The sequence below is a fragment of the Bubalus bubalis genome, chromosome 12 (genome assembly GCF_019923935.1).
Source record: "Bubalus bubalis isolate 160015118507 breed Murrah chromosome 12, NDDB_SH_1, whole genome shotgun sequence".
Classification (NCBI taxonomy): domain Eukaryota; kingdom Metazoa; phylum Chordata; class Mammalia; order Artiodactyla; family Bovidae; genus Bubalus; species Bubalus bubalis.
In genome coordinates, this window is record NC_059168.1 from 46,825,528 (window position 1) to 46,845,266 (window position 19,739).

Here is a 19,739-nt window from a genome sequence, read left to right on the forward strand (position 1 = left end):
ACACATGTATTTCGTCTTTCTCTCTTTCATTTTTTCTTTCTTTCCCTAGGACAGAGGAGCCTGGTGGGCTACAGTCTATGGGGCTGCAAAGAGTCAAACACGACTGAGCAGCTGAGCACACACACACACCATGAGCAGTTGAGAATTTATTCTAAGAATCTGACTTTGTTGGCAGCCACATGGAAAGCAGCTTTAGTGATGAGTTTTTTGGAATGCTCCCCTAAATTTTCTGTTTCCATCATTCATGCATAAATCTAAGAACCCCTCAGACTAGTTTATTGACTCTATTTTTTCCTTAGTAAATCAATCTTATCAAGGCCCATCCTGGACACTCTGTAGAATGGTAGGTCCTCACAGATGCTTCTAAGAAATCCTTTGCCTTCAAATAATAAACCACATACACATTAAGGTTCTCAGCCACTTTTCAGTGATTCATGTGATGTTACAGCAAACATCACAACCACTCCTATTGATCCTACTGTGTGTAGTCAAAAAAACTAGCTTTTGCACAACAGTTTTTATAATAAGAATCTTTTATTAGTAGCAAATTCTGCTTTTAATAGTCATTTACTTACATGCTTCACTTTCAATCTCCTATTTACTCACTTAGGAATATACATTTTTCAGCCCCCACATCACACCCACATGTCCTACATTGGTAAAACAATATCTCCTATACAGAACAGGAAAACTCCTACCTTTTTTGCACTCTTAATTTAAATATTATTAAAACAGTATTTGAATGACAAAGAAAAATTAAACATGTATATATCATTTAAAAATTATATTTACAATTGCTCATGACTATAGAGAATTCTACTTGATGATATCAAACTATCAAAACTGGTACAGCCTTAGTGTTTCTATGGGAATATATTCCCATAATTTTTAAAAACCAAATAATCTACAATAGTACAGTAGAAAGAGAAGACATTGCTCCCCTTTTTTCCAAAACAACACACCACTGTAATCAATTTTAGGAGACAATTACTGAGCACAGTTGATTGTATTTCCTTCTGCAATTAGCCTCTATTCATATCCATACATATTCAATTAAAATGGGATCATAGTATCATACAATATATACCATTCAGCCTATATCTTCTATATCACCTTCTACGTGACTATGCAGAAACCTACTTTATCCTCTTAGTGGCTGTTTTGTGCTCCATTGCAAAGCTCTATCATAATTAGTTTATGATGAAGATGTCAGTTATTTTCTCTTCTTTTACCTTTTTTTCTGATTGGAGGATAATTGCTTTACAGCATTGTGTTAGTTACTATAAGCTACAAGTGAATCAGCTACAAGTATACATATATTCACTCCCTCTTGGGCCTCCCTTTCCCCCCACCAACCCACACCTCTAGGTCATCCTTAAGCACTGAACTGAGCTCCGGGTGCTATACAGCAGTCTCCCACTAGCTCTTAATATTTATTTTACACACAATATATGTCAGTGCTCCTCTCTCAATTCATCCCATCCTCTCCTTCCCCTGCTGCATCCACAAGTTCATTCTCTATGTCTACATCTCTACTCCTCCTTGCAAATAGGTTTATCAGTACCATTTTTCTAGATTTCATATATATGCACTAATATATGGTATTTTTCTCTTTCTGACTTACTTCACTCTGTATTACATACTCTAGGTTCATCCACATCACTCCAAATAACCCAATTTCGTTCCTTTTTATGAATGAGTAATATTCCACTGTATATGCCTAACACAACTTCTCTTTTTTTACTTTTTAAACAACATTTCATGTGCAGTCTTATATATAGTATTGAGCCTACTTCAGAATTACTATTACAATTTCTTTTGTAAAACTTACTATTACCATAGTCAGTATTAATCCTTGGTCTTTTATAATTTATCAGCTCTGATCTAGTCTTGATTTTTCAACTATTTATGGTTTGTTTTTGTCTCTTGTTTTGTTGTTTTCATTCATTCTGCAAATGTTTGTTGAGCATTTACCAAGTGAAGATACTAGACTGGACCTTCCAAATATAAGGCAATGAAACATCAAACAGCTTACAATCCAGTAGGGCAGAAAGAATCTAACTGCAGATAAGAGCAGCTAGGTGTTACAGGCTCAGTGACCTGCCTCTGTACTCTACAACATTGAGTTGTTTTCTGGGAGATAATCCAACAGAAAGTCTCTCTTAAATTGAGTCTTGAAAGACAATTAGTTGTTCACAAGTAAGGCAGGTGAACAAAAGTGTTTCCAAGAAGAGGGGGAGCTTTGTAGAAGCTGGAGGTCTCAGGAGAACAGTAAGGACTTTAGTATGCTGAAGTGGGAATGGAAAGTTAAAAGAGAAACAGGACTGGAATAAGTAGAGATGGACTCACAGAAAAATGAGGTCTTCAGGGCCCTTGATGGGGTTACTATGGAAACATCAAGGCATGCCACAATTCTCTAGCAGCTCCAAAGACAGCATACACCTGGTTCAGCTCATTGTGGCATGGTGGGTACCCCTCCAGCTCTACCTGTCCTATGACAACAGACAACTAACCAAGAAAAGTCTACTTTTATACTCTTTTGATCTTTGTTTTTGTTTCATGGGCCATCTACAGCTTCACTCCAAAATATATTTCAAAATAAGACATGGGCCTTGGTTTGATATTTAATACATTTAGTCTTTTTTTTAAAACAACATGGTGGCAAAAAAGAGTTTCAAATAGAAAAAAACATTATTTCAGTATTATTAACTGAGAAAAGCTAAGTTTCATAATGACATTGAATGAGGTTTGTCATGTGCAAGCCCCGCCCCTCCCCTCACCCCAGGAGAAGGTATAAAGAAGTACAGTTTTTAAAATGATATTATTTACAAAACAGAAATAGACATGGAAAACAAATTTATGGTTACCCAAGGGGAAAGATGGGGGAGAGATCAATTAGGAGCTTGGGATTAACAGATACCAGATATTAAAGAGATAAACAACAAGGCCCTACTGTATATAGCACAGGGAAATACATTCAGTCTCTCAGTCGTGTCCAGCTCTTTGCGACCCCATGGACTGCAGCACACCAGGCCTCCCTGTCCATCACCAACTCCCGGAGTTTTCTCAAACTCATGTCCATTGAGTTGGTGATGCCATCCAACCATCTCATCCTCTGTCGTCCCCTTCTCCTCCTGCCCTCAATCTTTCCCACCATCAGGGTCTTTTCCAATGAGTCAGCTCTTTGCATCAGATGGCCAAAGTATTGGAGTTTCAGCTTTAACATCAGTCCTTCCAATGAACATTCAGGACTGATCTCTTTTAGGATGGAATGGTTTGGTCTCCTAGCAGTCAAAGGGACTCTCAAGAGTCTTCTCCAACACCACAGTTCAAAAGCATCGGTTCTTCAGCACTCAGTTTTCTTTATAGTCCAACTCTCACATCCATACATGACTACTGGAATACCTTGTAATAATGTATAATGGAAAAGAATGTTAAAAAGAATATATATGTGTGTGTGTATAGCTGAATCACTTTGATGTCTCTAACACAACACTGTAAATCAACTATGCTTCAACTGTCTAAAAGTACAGGGTTTTATAAAATGAGTTTATCTTTCTTTCTAATTTATATTCAACCTGCTTTCCAGTAAATAAGTAAGTAGCAGTCCAGAGGTGGGAGATTGCTAACATATGGGACCATTTATTTAGGCCATCGACATAAATAAATCATCTAGGATTTTAGAATTCACCTAAGAATGACAAACATTCTCTATCAGAGAAGCCCCAGGGCCTCCACAGCTGCTTGAGATGGGAGTTAAGCTTCAGCGGCTTGACCCGAGGCTCTGTTCCCCTTTAGTGAGAAGGGTTTTTATACAGCGAGATAATGTACAGCTAAGCAGAGACATTACTTTGCCAACAAAGGTTCGTCTAGTCAAGGCTGTGGTTTTTCCTGTGGTCATGTATGGATGTGAGAGTTGGACTGTGAAGAAGGCTGAGCACCGAAGAATTGATGCTTTTGAAGTGTGGTGTTGGAGAAGACTCTTGAGAGTCCCTTGGACTGCAAGGAGATCCAACCAGTCCATTCTGAAGGAGATCAGCCCCAGGATTTCTTTGGAAGGAATGATGCTAAAGCTGAAACTCCAGTACTTTGGCCACCTCATACGAAGAGTTGACTCATTGGAAAAGACTCTGATGCTGGGAGGGATTGGGGGCAAGAGGAGAAGGGGACGACAGAGGATGAGATGGCTGGATGGCATCACTGACTCGATGGACGTGAGTCTCAGTGAACTCCGGGAGTTGGTGATGGACAGGGAGGCCTGGTATGCTGCGATTCATGGGGTCGCAAAGAGTTGGACACGACTGAGTGACTGATCTGATCTGATCATTGTGATGGACGTTAGGTCAAGGAACCAAGCTGGAAATCAAACGTGAGTAAAATCCAAACTTTCCTTTCTCAGTTGTCTGTGTCTTATGATCCCTGTGTCTCTGAAATGATCCATACATTCATTGACTCTATGAAACCAGACTCTGCCATCTTCCAAGGCAAAGCTACAATCCATCCATAATCAAATAGGAGAACTGATTGCACATTTTCTATGAAGAACTAGTCAGTCTCTGGGTGAGAATAACTTGTCTGAGTGATAGTTTCAGAAATGTATTGGGGAGCAAAGGGTCTGTTCTGAAACAGAGCTTTGCTCAGTGGTCAGGAAGGGAAAGGGTTTTTGTATAGGAACGAGGTTAAGAGGAACTGTTGTGTAAATACTTTCGGCCAAGGAACCAAGATAGAGATCAAAAGTAAGTATTGTTTTCAGCTAATCCTTTGCTGTTTCTGTCTAATTGGTTTACTTTTTGTTCCTTTTTGCCTGTTTTCATTAATTCGGTGTCAGGGCTAAAACAAATTTCATTCCCAGGTTAGGTACAGAGGAGGGGAAGGGAAATTCTTCCATAGGAGGCTAGCTGATGGTAAATTTAAGATTAATTTTAATGTAATTGGGGAAGGGGGCTTGATGCCCCTTCAGGGTAGGTATTTGTACAAGCGGAAATTAGGGGGAATCACTGTGGTTCACTTTCGGCCCAAGGACCAGAGTGGAGATCAAATGTGAGTAAACTTTTGTTCAATTGTTTGTATTGGAGACTTTTGTCCTGTTGTATCAGTTGTGCAAGTTTGTGATATTTTGGTTACGTGAGCCATGCCTGGTGTCCCAAAAAGTAAAAGACAGAAAACCAGAAGATAGCCAATTTTTAAGCTGAACAAACAGCCACATTGTTGAATTTGTAAGGAGAGTAGGGTTTGTGGAGAGAAAGGCAGAGAAATGACTGGATTTTTCTGTGGATTGGGCTTTTTCCTGTGATTGGCTTCAGAAGGAGGTTTTTGTTAAGGGGGATATGTCAGGGACGTCACTGTCAATTATGTTAGGCGGCGGGACCAAGCTGGAAATCAAACGTAAGTGCACTTTTCAACTCTTCTTTCTTATAGAGCTGTGAAATTTGGGGGTTTTAATGCTTGGGATATGAGTTGAGGTCAGTTTTGAAGAGAATGGGGTTCTTCTGAAAAATCAGATGAGTCGGGGGCTGGAAATCAGTTTGTCTCAAGGAAGAGCAAAAAGCTAGTTAGTTAATGTGGCACCTAAATGGCCAGATTTTCTCTGTATCTGACCATTGAAAGAGATTAGCAGCAAAAAGTGTTTTTTGTTGAGAGGAAAGTAAGTTAAATCTGTGGATCATCTTTGGCCAAGGGACACGTCTGGAGATTAGACGTAAATAATTTTTCTCTATTACCTTCTGAAATGTGGGTCTAAATGCCAGTATGGACTTTTAGAGGCTTAAGTATGAGTTTTGCAGAGATGGGTAAATGAGAATATTTCAGATTTATTATCAGTTTGAAAAGTCAAACTCAGCTCCAAAACTGGATTTGTAGACAAAAAAGATTAATTTAAACTAAACCAAATGACTCAAAGGGGGAAAAAATAAGTGTCGATGAAAAAGGACACTTTTTCAAAGATAAAGATGTTTAGCTTTTAAAAATCATAACAGAGACTTAAATTTTTTACATCTTAAGATTTGTAGAATGTCCCTGGGATAGATATTAAAATTTTTTCAAATACCTCCATAACAAGGAATCTTTGCAGCTCTAAAGAGCCAAAGTGAATTAATTTTCATTGAGATTTGCCAAATATTGTACTGATTTTTGCTAGATGTACAAAACAGAAAAGTAGAGAAATGTGTCTGATAAATTATTTTATACCAATAAAAATTATTGGAATGCACTAAAAAATCACTAAGACATTAGAAAAATATACTTGTCTATGTTAAAATTTCTGCTTGATTGAGAATCAGCAGCTGTGTTATTTTTAGAGTCTAAAATGAGTGAAAAACTGTCAATATTCAGAAATGCTATAGGGGTTCTATACCTTGACAGATGACTCTAAAAAAAAAAAAAAACAAATTTCTATATTAGACTGTACTGGAAATGTATAAATACATCTCCTCTAATAAATGAAGGAAAGAGGGTTGCTCCCAAAAACTCAGCTTTGAAGAAATTTGTTTAAGTGAAGGAAAATAAAATAATTGCACTTTTTAGATGCCCACAGACGTTAAAAAGATAGGAAATATTTTAATGAGTATGATTTTTCTTACTACTTGGCAGTGTCTTTGTACCGCTGTGGGGGCTGTGGCCGCTAACGTGGTCTGCAGACCTCGCAGATGTCTTTAGACTTCGGGGCGTCGTCTTTCGTGATTGAAGGACGTTGGCGGCCAGGCCCCTGGGCTCTAGTGGCCGCGCACCTGGCCGCTAAAGGCCGCGAAAGGCATGGCCAACCCCGTGATCGCCCATTCAGCTGTGTTATGGCCCGCTTTCCTGACACAGTGATACGAATCATGTCGCTAACTGTAGAGAACAGAAATATGATGGACGTGAGCTAACATGGGGAAAATAGGGAGAAGCCTGATTTTTAACAGCAATTACAAAAATAAAATTTATATTATTGTATCTGCTTAATAAAAATTTCCAGTATGGGACTATAAAGAACTTAGTTATTTTTTCAGTGATCTATAATTATTTCAATATCCTCTCATCAAATATGTTTAGTAATAAATGTTCAATCAAAATGAAATATATATAAAAGTTAACATATATATTTTTATATATATATAATTTTCTCTTTATACATATAACTCTTTTGGGGTAAAATTCACACCAGCAAAAATCTAACTGAAGACTAGCAATCTCGCCATTCAGGTTTTGATCAGTTAACTTACTGAGTTAAAAGTTCAAACTAAATATCATTATAGGTATATTGCTGAAAAAAAAATTAGATAAATTTGTGATGTTTTTAATTTTCAGAAATGTAATGGCTTCAGTAAGATTATATTTCAGGTGTACAAAATATCTAAACGTATATAAATGCCATTGATAAAAACTCAATGGCATTTTTTTATAAATGGCATTTTTAAATAAATTTTTTATAAAAAATAGAAAAGCATTTCCCAACCCCCTCATTCCATGATAGAAAATTTTTAATCTGGGTGTTTTACCCTTTAAAATCATTCTAAAATTTGTTATTGTCATTGTTGTTTACTCTGGCTAATTTCAAAAGTGATACTTGAAAAAGATTATTTTTGGTTTGCGGACAACCTGACAGGACTATTTTAGGGACATTTTAAAACTCTTTTCAAACTGTTTAAACTATGTAAGTATTTTAAACTGTTCTAAAATAATTTGGGGCCTTTTAAAAATCTTTCAATTAATTTTAAACTCTCTTAAAAAGTTAATATGAGGTCTTACAAGAATTTCCATGTCAAATATGATAATTGTTTAATATTTTAATGCAGGATAGAATGTTTAAAGCCATCAAGGATTGACCCAAATAGTATCTTCATAGAATATTTCATCTCCTTTTTTTCTAGAATTCATCTTATTTTACTGCATAGGCTATTTTATAAAATTCTCTGAAAAAAAAATAATACGAAGAGTAAAAGAAAAGAAAATATCAAAACATTAAAAATTCAGTATCTGATATTGAACTGCTTGGTTAACATGGAGGTTTATAGCTTTATTAAATCTGTTCACTGATCTGTGACTTCTCCCAGCAAAGAATTCTTTATTTGTGATTTAATTCACACTCTCTCATTCAAGAACTCAAAGGCCCACCAAGGGGATTTCTAGCAGGCCATCTGACAGCTGCTCAGAAGTGAAGCTCATCAGTTTCTCTGGGGCAGGTGGCTGAAATTACAGTTGACCCTATGAGTCTGCCTGAGACTTGCCCCATATGGTGACAGTCATAAGGCCAGGGCTGGGGGTCTCCCTTTGAGGCCTTTTGCAAGGAGTGGGAGAGTTGCTGGCTTGATCACAGACGGTGAAGGGGTTGACACCCACACACACATGCTCAGACCCAGACTCAGAGTTTAGGGCTCACCCATGAAGGGTGGGTCTGACCCCAACACATCCAAAGGAAGCCCAGGAAGTGTAAGACAGCCTGACATCACTGCACAGAACTAGGAGAGGCAAGGGGGAAGTGATCTTGTTAGATCTGGTCTCACTTCTAAACTCCAAGAGGTTTTGTTTCTTGGCCTCTTGCACTGGGTTCCCTTGTAGGAGGCAGGGAACACAGATGAAGGAAAGAAAGATAAGGTCAGAAAACTTAAAACTCTTTTCAAACTGCTCAAACTATTTAAGTATTTTAAACAGTTCTAAAATTATTTAGGGCTTTAAAAAAATCTTTTAATGAATTTTTAAATTCCATTAAAAAGTGGATAGGGCTTCCCTGATGGCTCAGCCAGTAAAGAATCTGCCTGCAATGTGGGAGACCTGGATTTGATCCCTAGGTTGGGACAATCCCCTGGAAGATATAAGGACTTACAAGAATTTTTGTATCAAATATGCTAATTATTTAATATTTTAATGCAGGAGAGAATGTTTAAAGCTATCAAGGATTGACCCAAAGAGGAGTATCTTCATGGGATATTTCACTTCATTTTTTTTCTAAAATTCATATTATTTTGCAGCCTTAGAATGGCTGCAAAGAGTACAAAAAATTCAGAGCTTTCTTAAGGAGTAGGGGGCTACAGAAAAACTCAAAATCATGGCAATTGTGAGTTTGCTTCTTGACTTCCCTGGGTGGCCCCTGGATACTACAAAAAGAGCATGTGGCTCTCTGCACATCTTTCTCTTGCATTTCCAAGGTCACCCCCAGACAGTGCACCCCAGTAGAGAACTTCACTGTTACTTAAACACCCTTCTCTGTTCTTCCTTCCTCAGGGTCTGATGCTCAGCCATCCATCTTCCTCTTCAAACCATCTGATGAGCAGCTGAAGACCGGAACTGTCTCTGTCGTGTGCTTGGTGAATGATTTCTACCCCAAAGATATCAATGTCAAGTGGAAAGTGGATGGGGTTACTCAGAGCAGCAGCAACTTCCAGAACAGTTTCACAGACCAGGACAGCAATAAAAGCACCTACAGCCTCAGCAGCATCCTGACACTGGCCAGCTCAGAGTACCAAAGCCATAACGCCTATACGTGTGAGGTCAGCCACAAGAGCCTGACTACCACCCTCATCAAGAGCTTCAGTAAGAACGAATGTTAGAGCAAGAGGTCTACAGGCTCCCCAGTCACCTGTGCTGATTCAGTCCCAGCCCCTCACCCCTCCTCAGGCCCTTTTTCCACAGATCAACCCCTATTGCAATCCTCTGACCCATCTCCCCACCTCATCCCCCTCCCCCTCTTTGGCTTTAATCATGCTAATGTTGGGGGGACAATGAATAAATAAAGTAAATCTTTGCACCTGTGATTTCTCTCTCCTTTCTGATTTAAGGGTTTTTGTTTTGTTTTTTAAATTTTTGGGGGGTGGGGGGGCTGCTGCACTGGGTCTACCCACTCCAATGTACTTGCCTGGAGAATCCCATGGACAGTGGAGGCTGGCAAGCAATAGTCCATAGGGACACAAAGAGTTGGACTCAACTGAAGGGACTTAGCACACACGCACACACTGGGTCTTCATTGCTGCACGGAGTTTCTCTAGTTGCAAAGAGCAGGGGCTACTCTCTAGTTGCAGTGAACGGGCTTCTCACCGAGGTGATTTCTCTTGGTGCAGAGCATGGGTTCCAAAGCATGCGAGCTTCAGTAGTTGCAGCACATGGGCTCAGTAGTTGCCCAGCCACAGCATGTGGAATCTTCCCAGACCAAGAATGAAACCCAAGTCCCCTGCTTTGGCAGGAGGATTCTCAACCACTGGAGCACCAGGGAAGTTCCTTGATTAAAGGTTTTTAAACACTGTTTTTCTAATGACCCAGTTTATCTTCTAAGGAATTAAATATTGAGTTGATAAAAACCATACCATCATTTATAAAAATCATCAGCCTCCATTCTAGCCTACCCTACCTTACTCTTTTATGAAACCCACAAGCCATCTATATTCATAGCCCTCTCCTGGGCCATGGTATGAGAGGTTTGCTTTTTTTTTTTTAATTGAAATATAGTTGATTTACAATGTTGTGTTAGTTTCAGATGTACAGCAAAGTGACTCAGTTGTCTATATACATATATGCACTCTTTTTTAGATTTTGTTCCCATACAGGTCATCACAGGGTATAGAGTACAGTTTCCTGGGCTATACAATAAGTTTTCCTTAGTTATATATGTCATTGGGATTGAGACTCTTGCCTCTTTGACTTCCCCTTCTCAGCAGGCTTCAGAGCCCTTTGCAGGGTGATGGTTCTTATGATAACATAGTCTTTGATCCAGTTGAATCTAATTTACCAACAGAAAATCTTTCAAAAGAATGGAATGGCTAGAAACAGATTCATTCATTGTGGCAAAACAATGATAATAATGTAGGTGAAGAAGCAATAGGGAAATATTTAAGTCCATTATGGCACTTTGACTTAAGGGAACACGATGCCTTCATTACATTCTAAATACAATACATGTTGAGGCCTCCTATCTGCCAAAGACTACATTAATGTTTCCACAACCTAATTTAATTCTTACTACACTACACAGTTAAAATGAAAGAACATGAAAGTTGCCCAGTCGTGTCCGATTCTTTGTGACCCCATTGCAGTCCATGAAATTCTCCAGGCCAGAATACTGGAGTGGATAGCCGTTCCCTTCTCCAGGACATCTTCCCAACCGAGGGATAGAATCCAGGCCTCCAGCATTGCAGATGGTTTCTTTATCAGCTGAGCCACCAGGGAAGCCCAAGAATACAGTAGTGGGTAGCCTATCCCTTCTCCAGTGGATCTTCCTGACCCAGGAATCCAATCGGGGTCTCCTGCATTGCAGGTGGATTCTTTACCAGCTGAACTACCAGAAAACAAAGTTAAAACACAAAATGTTTATTAAAGTGTAAGTCAAGTTCTATATAGCTGAGAGATATTCATACCCTAATACCTACCAATCTTGCCCTTGAATGAATATGTCCCTGCCCACCAAAAAAACTTATGTAAGAATTTTTCAGAGCATCTTCATTCATAAAAGCCCCAAACTAGAAACAACCCAAATGTCCACCAACAGTAGAATGAGTCATTAAATTGTAGCATGTTTGTATATTAAACTATAACTATACCAAACAATATAGATGATTCTCATAAGCATGACAATCAGCAAAAGAAACCGAACACAAAAGATATGCCCTATATTTTCATCTATGAAGAGTTCAAAACCAGGAAAAATACAATTAGAAATTGGAATAGGAATTACTTTGGGCTGAGAAGGCAATGGCACCCCACTCCAGTACTCTTGCCTGGAAAATCCCGTGGATGGAGGAGCCTGGTGCACTGCAGTCCATGGGGTCACCAGGAGTCGAACACAACTGAGTGACTTCACTTTCACTTTTCACTTTCATGCATTGGAGAAGGCAATGGCACCCCACTCCAGTGTTCTTGCCTGGAGAATCCCAGGGACGGCGATGCCTGTTAGGCTGCCCTCTATGGGGTCGCACAGAGTCGGACACGACTGAAGTAACTTAGCAGCAGCAGCCGCAGAGGTAGTGCCTAAGAGAATATAAGACAGGACTTCTTGTATTCTTGGTAATGTGAAGCACGCCATTTTGTGAAAATGTATTGAGCTGTGAAATTATAATCTGTGCACGATTCGGTATATGCATTCTACTTCAAGATATGCTCACATAAATATCTTATACCCAATTTACAGGTAAGAGAGGCCAAGAGGAATAAGTAATAGGTCAAAGCCACACAGATGGTGGGCCAAGGATCAAATCCCCACCTGCCCAATTCTGCTCTCTTGACATCTATATAATCGTTCTGCCTTCCGGTGCTTAGGGTGCTGCACAGAACAGAAACTCAGATGCTACCTTCTCAGGGACTTCTCCATTTGGAAATCAGAGGCATACATACATAAGTAGCAATGGAATGGAACAGACGTTCAGCTATGGGCAAAAGAATGTAGTTAACCTGATCCAGATATTAGGATCCCATGAATGAAAGGTTATGTGTTTGGGAAGCAGGGAGGTCAGGAGGAGACCACATATAAAACCAACCTTGACTCTCTTCCCCCACTTCTGTGCAGGCATCCTAGCCTCTCCCATCTCATCTACTTACCCATCCAACAAACATTTACTGAGCACCTTTTTCAGCTGATACCCTGAAAGAGGTACATAAGTAACTAAGACGGTGTCCTTTCCCTCAAGAACTTTATAATCCAGTTTTTCTTCCATTTTTTTCCTTTCCTTTGTCAGTACTGGAACAAGTGGGAAAGGACTCTCATGGGAAAAGAGGGTAGGGAGACAACACTGACATTGTACATCTTGAGAATATTTATTATTATCAAGTCTCTGAAATTTTGGAGGTCTGAACAAAGTTCAGAAAGACTCAGTAAGGTCCCTTCAAATGACATAAACTTTCTCATCCATCTCTGGAGGCAAAACTCAACAGTCAATAGCATCTCTGATCCCATGCAAGGGTCTTTTCATAAAGCAAAACTTTGAAGACAGATCTACTATGACTCGAGGAAGTAGAAACAGGTATTATGGGTAATAATTGTATCCTACAAAAAGATATGTTCAAATTCCAGCTCCCATTCCTATAAAAGTGACCTCATTTGGGAATAGGGTTCTTGCAGATGTAATCAAATTAAAGTGAGATTATACCGAAATGCTGGTAAAGATGCAGTGAAACTGGATCTTTCATCCATTGCTAGTGGAAATGTAAGATGATACAGGTAACACTAGAAAATAGTTTGCTGGTTTCCTGAAAAACTAAACAAAATACACCAGTAATTGCATTCCACAGCATTTATCCCCAAGAAATGAGAAAGTACGCATACACAAAAACCTGTTCATAGTTATACATAACAGTTTTGTATGTAATAACTGCAAACCACCAACATGGCCCCCTATACATGACTCGAAAGGTGACTCTGCAGATCCCTCAACATCCCTCTCAATAATAGGCTGAACAAATTGTGATATATCCATTTCATGGATACCATGTGGCAATAAAAAGAAACAAAATACTGATATATATGCAACAACTAGGATGATATTGAAGTGTACTATACTGAGTGAAAAAAAAAAAAGCCAGTCTCAACAGGTCACACAGTACAAGATTCTTTTTACATAACGTTATTGTTGTTGTTCAGTCTACTCAGTATAGTACAGGCATGTACTCCCATGGACGGAGGAGCCTGGAGGGCTATAGTCTATGGAGTCTCAGAGTCAGGCAGAGCTGAGTAACTAACAGTTCCACTTTCAGACATATGATTAAATGACATAGCATGGTACATACACATTGTAGCAATGTCACATTGCTGAGGTTGATATTGTGCTGTAATTATGTAAGAAGTAACCATTTGGGGAAATGGGTGAAGAGCACACCAGACATCTATGTTCTGTCACTGCAGCTTCCTGTTAATCTCTAGTTTTTTCAAAATAATTTTTTTAAGTGAGGTCATTTTGAATTAGAGTGGTCCTTAAATCCAATGCCCAGTGTCCTTCTATAAAGAGATTAGAGATGCAGCAACACACAGGGAGGTCATGTGGTGATGAAAGCAAAGATTGGAATAAAGCAACTGCAAAGTAATTCACATCAAGGATCACTGAGCATGCGTGTGTGCTCAGTCGCTTCAGCTATGCCAGACTCTTCTCAATCCTACGGACTGAAGCCCACCAGGCTCCTCAGCACATAAGATTCTCCAGGCATGAATACTAGAGTGGGTTGCTGTGCCCTCCTCCAGGGGATCTTCCCAACCCAGGGATCCAACCCATGTCTCCTGCATTGCAGGCAGGTTCTTTACCCCCGAGCCACCAAGAAAGCCCCACAAGGATCATTGGAGAGCCAGAAAAGCTAGCAAAGAGGCTTGTGGTGGCTTCTGCCTCAGAGCTTCAAGCAGGAACCACTTTAATTTCAAGCTTCTGGCCTCCAGAACTGAATAAATTTTTGTCATTTCAAGTCACCAAGTTCATGGTATCAGGTTGGCCCAAAAAGTTCATTCTGGTTTGCCCGTACCATCTTATGAAACTATTTAGCCAACCCAATACTTTGTTGGGCTTCCTTGGTGGCTCAATGGTAAAGAATCCACCAGCCAATGTAGGAGACGTGGGTTTGGTCCCTGAGTCGGGAGGATTCCCTGGAGGAGGAAATGGCAACCCACTCCTGTATTCTTGCCTAGGAAATCCCATGGACAGAGGAGTCTGGCAGGTGAGAGTCCATGGGGTGGGCATGACTTAGCAACTGAAGAACAGCAACAAATGCTTTGTCACAGCAGCCCAAGCAAACTAACATCATGGTGATAACAGGGATGAGAGTTCAGTTCTCAACAAACTTCCATCTGTACAGACGAATGAGTCAGCATCAGAAAATCATTAATGCTCTTACTGGTTAATAGGACAAGGAAGCTGAATCAGCCCCATGAAACGACAGCATCAGAAAGGAAAATGGTTTAGGGAAATTGAAAAAACCAGTAGTCTATAGATCTATGGCACCTTCAATGGGAAGAAGAGGCCTGGCAGCCACCTGGGCTCACCAAAGTCCAGCAACTCAAGAAAATACAAAGAGACTTACTAGGTTGGGGGACACAATGAAAGAGCTAGTTCTTGGAATTGTCAGTGCTTGGACCAGGTACAGTGTAAAAAAATAAACAGACAAGCATCTATCTTCACTTCCTCTTTCCCTTTCCTCATTGCTTATCCTCCATCGATCAGCTTTTGCTGCTGCTTCCTCCTCCTCTATCTCCCTTTTGGTCCCCCAATTCTTTCTCTCCACCATCCATGTCTTGATTGTTTTTTTGTTACTATTTCTTGACTCACCCTCTTTTCTCTCTGTTTTATCCAAATGATATATTTAATTATCAACCTGTTTAAGAACCTATGGGGATGTGTTAGCACCAAATCTAAGACCCATGGTTAATTCTGGAAAAGTCTTTTCTTATTAAAAAAAAAAGAAAGTTAATAGAAAGTTACAGCATAGTTTTGAAGCTACTTTAATGTACTTTAATAGACATTACAGCCGGAAAAAAAGACTCCAGGATCCACAATCCGTAGCTTTGTCTTAATATAATGCAAATGTCTTTTATCATACAAACCCAGAGGGGAAATGATGCATCCAAGAGTACTTGGGGTAGTGTGGTGGGTGGAACAGGTGGCTTAGGAGTGGTGGGTGGAAGTAGGGGTTTAGCCATTGGACTATCCCAATCTTATGACACTAAATATTTATTATTATTCTAAACCCACTCCCAACTACCAGGAAGTTTGGGTTCTTTTAACTGTGTCTTAGAGTATATGCAATCCATATGCTGCTTTCGAGATGTCCAATGATTTTTATTCCCAAACAGGTGATGCCCAGCTCCATGCCATAGATGTGGACCTCTTTTTTCTCACGAATGATTGATATTTCATGCTTGGTAAGTCTCGAACACTGCTGAAATGCTGTCTCTGCCCAGGAAAAGACTACCAACCCAGCTGAAGGTGGGGGTATGCCAGTGTAGGGCTCTCCAAGTTTTCCTTGAGAGATTTCCTTTTCTCACTTCCTTTTATTCCTTTTCTCATTTAGTAGTGATTGAATGCCTAAAATATTGCTGGCACTGTTTTAGATGCTAGAGATACAACATAGGTAAAATTCCCTGCCCTTGTGAGAATTATAGTCTAGCTGCAGAGATAAATGATAAATAAGATTAATACATAAACAATATCTTAAATAATGATATGTAATAGATAGAAATTTATAGCAGAGAAAGAGGGCAGTGATTGTTCAAGTGAGGTTATAAAGCTCAGATCAGTCATGAGGAATGTTGTCACTAATAAGGTAATATTTAGATTTAAAGACCTAAATGAAGTGAGGAAGTGAATCATGATAAGGGATAAGCATTTTAGGCAGCGGGAAGAGCAATGGATGAAAAGTCCTAAAGTAGGTGTGTACCCAGAGTGTTGACGGCACAGAGTCACAGCAGGGAGGGGCAGGTCCTACAGGCACCCGTTGGGTACAGGAAAATTTTTTATACTCCAAGTAAGACAAATGGTGGGTTTTGAGCAAAATAATTTCACATGACTTGTATATAACCAGACCCTCCTGAGTGCTCTGATGAGAATACACTGTCAGGGGTGGGATAGGACCCATTGCTAGGAGTTTACTAGAATAACCTGAGGCAAGAGGTCACACTGCTTTGAAAGCAGGACTAACAGGACATGCTGACAATGTGGGTGCAGAAAAAGACAGAGGAGACAAGGTTGCATCCAGGATTTTCTGCCTGAGGAATTGGGATAGAGTTGCTTTAATGAAATGAGGAGGCTTACAGAAGTTGCAAGTCTGGGAGAAAAGCTCAATTTGATCCATCTAGAATTAACTTTTGCATAGAGTATGAGGTGTGAGAGTCAACATAAATATTATTCTTTCATACAGATACCCAGTTGCCCCAGCACCATTTATTTTTAAAGATTTTAATTTTCTCTGTTGGATTACTTTGGCACATTTGTTGAAAAACAGTTAACCATAAAAGTGAAAGAAAAAGCGTTAGTCATTCAGTAGTGTCCGACTCTTTGTGACCCCATGGACTATAGCCCACCAGGCTCCTTGTCCATGGGGATTCTCCAGACACTCAATATTCTTTATGGTCCAACTCTCACATCCGTACATAACTACTGGAAAAACCATAGCTTTGACTATACAGACTTTTGTCAGCAAAGTGACGTCTCTGCTTTTTAATAAGCTGGCTAGGTTTGTCATAGCTTTTTTTTCCAAGGAGGTCTTTTAATTTCATGGCTGCATTTACCATCCGCATTGATTTTGGAGCCCAAGAAAATAAAATCTGTCACTGTTTCCACTTTTTCCCCATCTATTTGCCATGAAGTGATACCAAACATTACTTTTCCATCTTCATATGAATTGCCTTCCTCTCCTTTGAAGTGTCAAATCACTACCTCCAACATCCTCTTTTGTCTTTAGCTGAAGATGATATTTAAGATGACGGTTTCAGCCATTTGGGCAAGTTACTCAGTTTTTCTAGATCTCTCCCACTTATCCATGTGATTAAACTGTTTTCTCCTGTTAATGTGTCTCAGGTCAATTTAATTGTCAGACCAGCCAGAAGAATCTAAAGCAGTAGAGAAAAATGTATTCCTTCCTGACAAAGGCTTATGAGAATCGTCTAGCAGAGAAAGAAGATCGGTGCTGTAAGAGAGAGAAGGAAAAATTGCTGAGGCATATCGAGTATGTGAGGTGGGAAAGGTGGGCCACAAGTGGAGATGTTACCCTTACCTAAGAACACAGACAGCTCACCCAGTAACAGAAGAGAAAGGGGTGTCCATGGGCACTGATGACATTAACCTTGCCTTGTGGATGCACAAAATGTTACTAAGGAGGTTATGTAATGTGCTTAAGATTACAGAGTTCATATGAGGTAGAACTATGACTTAAACCATGATTACTAAGCCCAAAACAGCAGTTTTTCTCATAGTTTTGCACATGGCAGGTTCTGTGTAAGTTTTCATTGTTACTGGTTTGTAACAGTACTAGTTAAGCCTCAATTAACTTCTCTAATACTAACAAAGGGCTTCCCTGGTGGCTCAGATGGTAAAGCATCTGTTTGCAATGCGGGAACCAGAGTTCGATCTCTGAGTTGGGAAGATCCCTGGGAGAAGGAAATGGCAACCCACTCCATTACTCTTGCCTGGAAAATTCCATGGACAGAGGAGCCTGGTAGGCTACGTTCCATGGGGTCGCAAAGAGTCGATAGGACTGAGTGACTTCACTTTCACTTTCCAATACCAACAAAACAGTTGAACTTTACAGTGAATATGGATCTTTTCTATTAGTCCTTCTCAAAAAAAAAAAAATATATATATATATATATATATTTAAACTTTTTATTTTATCCTGGGCTATAGCTGATTAACAATTTTGTGATAGTTTCAAGTGGACAGCAAAGGGACTCAGCCATACATAAACATGTCTCCATTCTCCCCTAAATTTCCCTCCCATCCAGGCTGCCATGTAACATTGAGCAGAGTTCCATGTGCTACCCAGTAGGGCTTTGTTGATTACCCATTTTAAATACAGCGGAATGTACATGGCCATCCCAAATTCCCTGTCTCTTCCTTCCTGGCAACCATAAGGTTGCTCTCTAAGTTGGTGAGTCTGTTTCTGTTTTGTAAGTAAGTTTATCTGGAAAAAATACAAATTTTTATTTCATTAGAGGCTCAAAGAACAACCTCCAACCTATGACACAGTAACAAAATATTGATGGTCAAGATAGGAAACAAAAATTATGCAGAGAAGACCTTCTGCAATACTGTTGCTGGCTCAACACATACCAAGTTGTAACAGATTTGTACACTGATACAGTAATGGATAGTAATGTCTCAACACTGGCAGAGATCATGTCACTGAATCCACCAACAACCCATTTGTAGTTTGTATTATAAGCAAACTAAGACTTAGAGTACATACTACATCCAAGGTCATTTCCTAAGTCAGGAAATACTAAAATCAGTTTTCAAACTCAGGCAGCCTGATCAAGAGCCCAAATTCTAAAATGCAGTCCCTTGATAACTACTATTCATGGTTGTACTTTTCAGGGGCAAAGAATCACCAAACTTTGAATGAGAGGAGCTAGAAATTGAATCTCTCATTAACAGATTTAGAGACTAAAAAGTATGGCATGACATGGTCACTGGGAGACAGAATCAAGATTTGAAGTCAGTGTTCTTTCTACCTGTTTTGTTTTTACCAGATGCAGCAATGGACTAATAAAAGACTTCTCAAGGGAGGAATTCATGACCCTCAGCAAAAATGGAGAATCATCCAAGCCCAAGACAACTAAGAGTGTTGGTCTAGCTTGGAAAGATAGAACTCATTAACCAAAGGTTCCTCTTTGGATCCCCAGTGTTTTCCACCATCACAGTACTCAGGCCCCAACCACACCCAAACCACCCCAACCCCAGACTGGTTATTACTGAGTTTCATGGTGACTGGCCTAAGACCAGAAAAGTAATGAAATCTTAACAAGGGAGAACCCCAAGGACCAAGATAGCAACTGTCATAGCAACGGTCACAGTGCTTTGGTCAAGGAGAAGATCTTTTGGGGAACTGAAAACAGAACCTTGAGCACATCTGCTGGTTTCACTCCCATCCTCCTTCAACAGCCTGGGTGGTTCATACACTCCACACCCTTGCACTAGTTTCCATGGCCCCCTGCATCTGGGACCCCCACAGCACCCGACCAAGTCTGTGTCCAGCACCAGGATGGAAGTAACATGGACCCTACTCTTGTTTAATACCATACTGCCTAACCCCACTGTCCCATCTCAAGTCCTAGAGGCTTGAAAACCTCAGCCCAGAAAGGTCAGCAT

At 39.8% G+C, this 19,739-nt stretch overlaps 1 gene segment (V, D, J or C); it reads left to right on the forward strand.

Annotated features, from left to right (window-relative positions):
• Window positions 1-9,728, forward strand: part of LOC102404081 — a 53,997-nt gene extending 44,269 nt beyond the window's left edge. The window contains 2 exon segments of the V gene segment in view: window positions 4,702-4,736; window positions 9,199-9,728. Coding sequence covers window positions 4,702-4,736; window positions 9,199-9,524 — 361 coding nt within the window.
• Window positions 9,729-19,739: the final 10,011 nt, after the last annotated feature.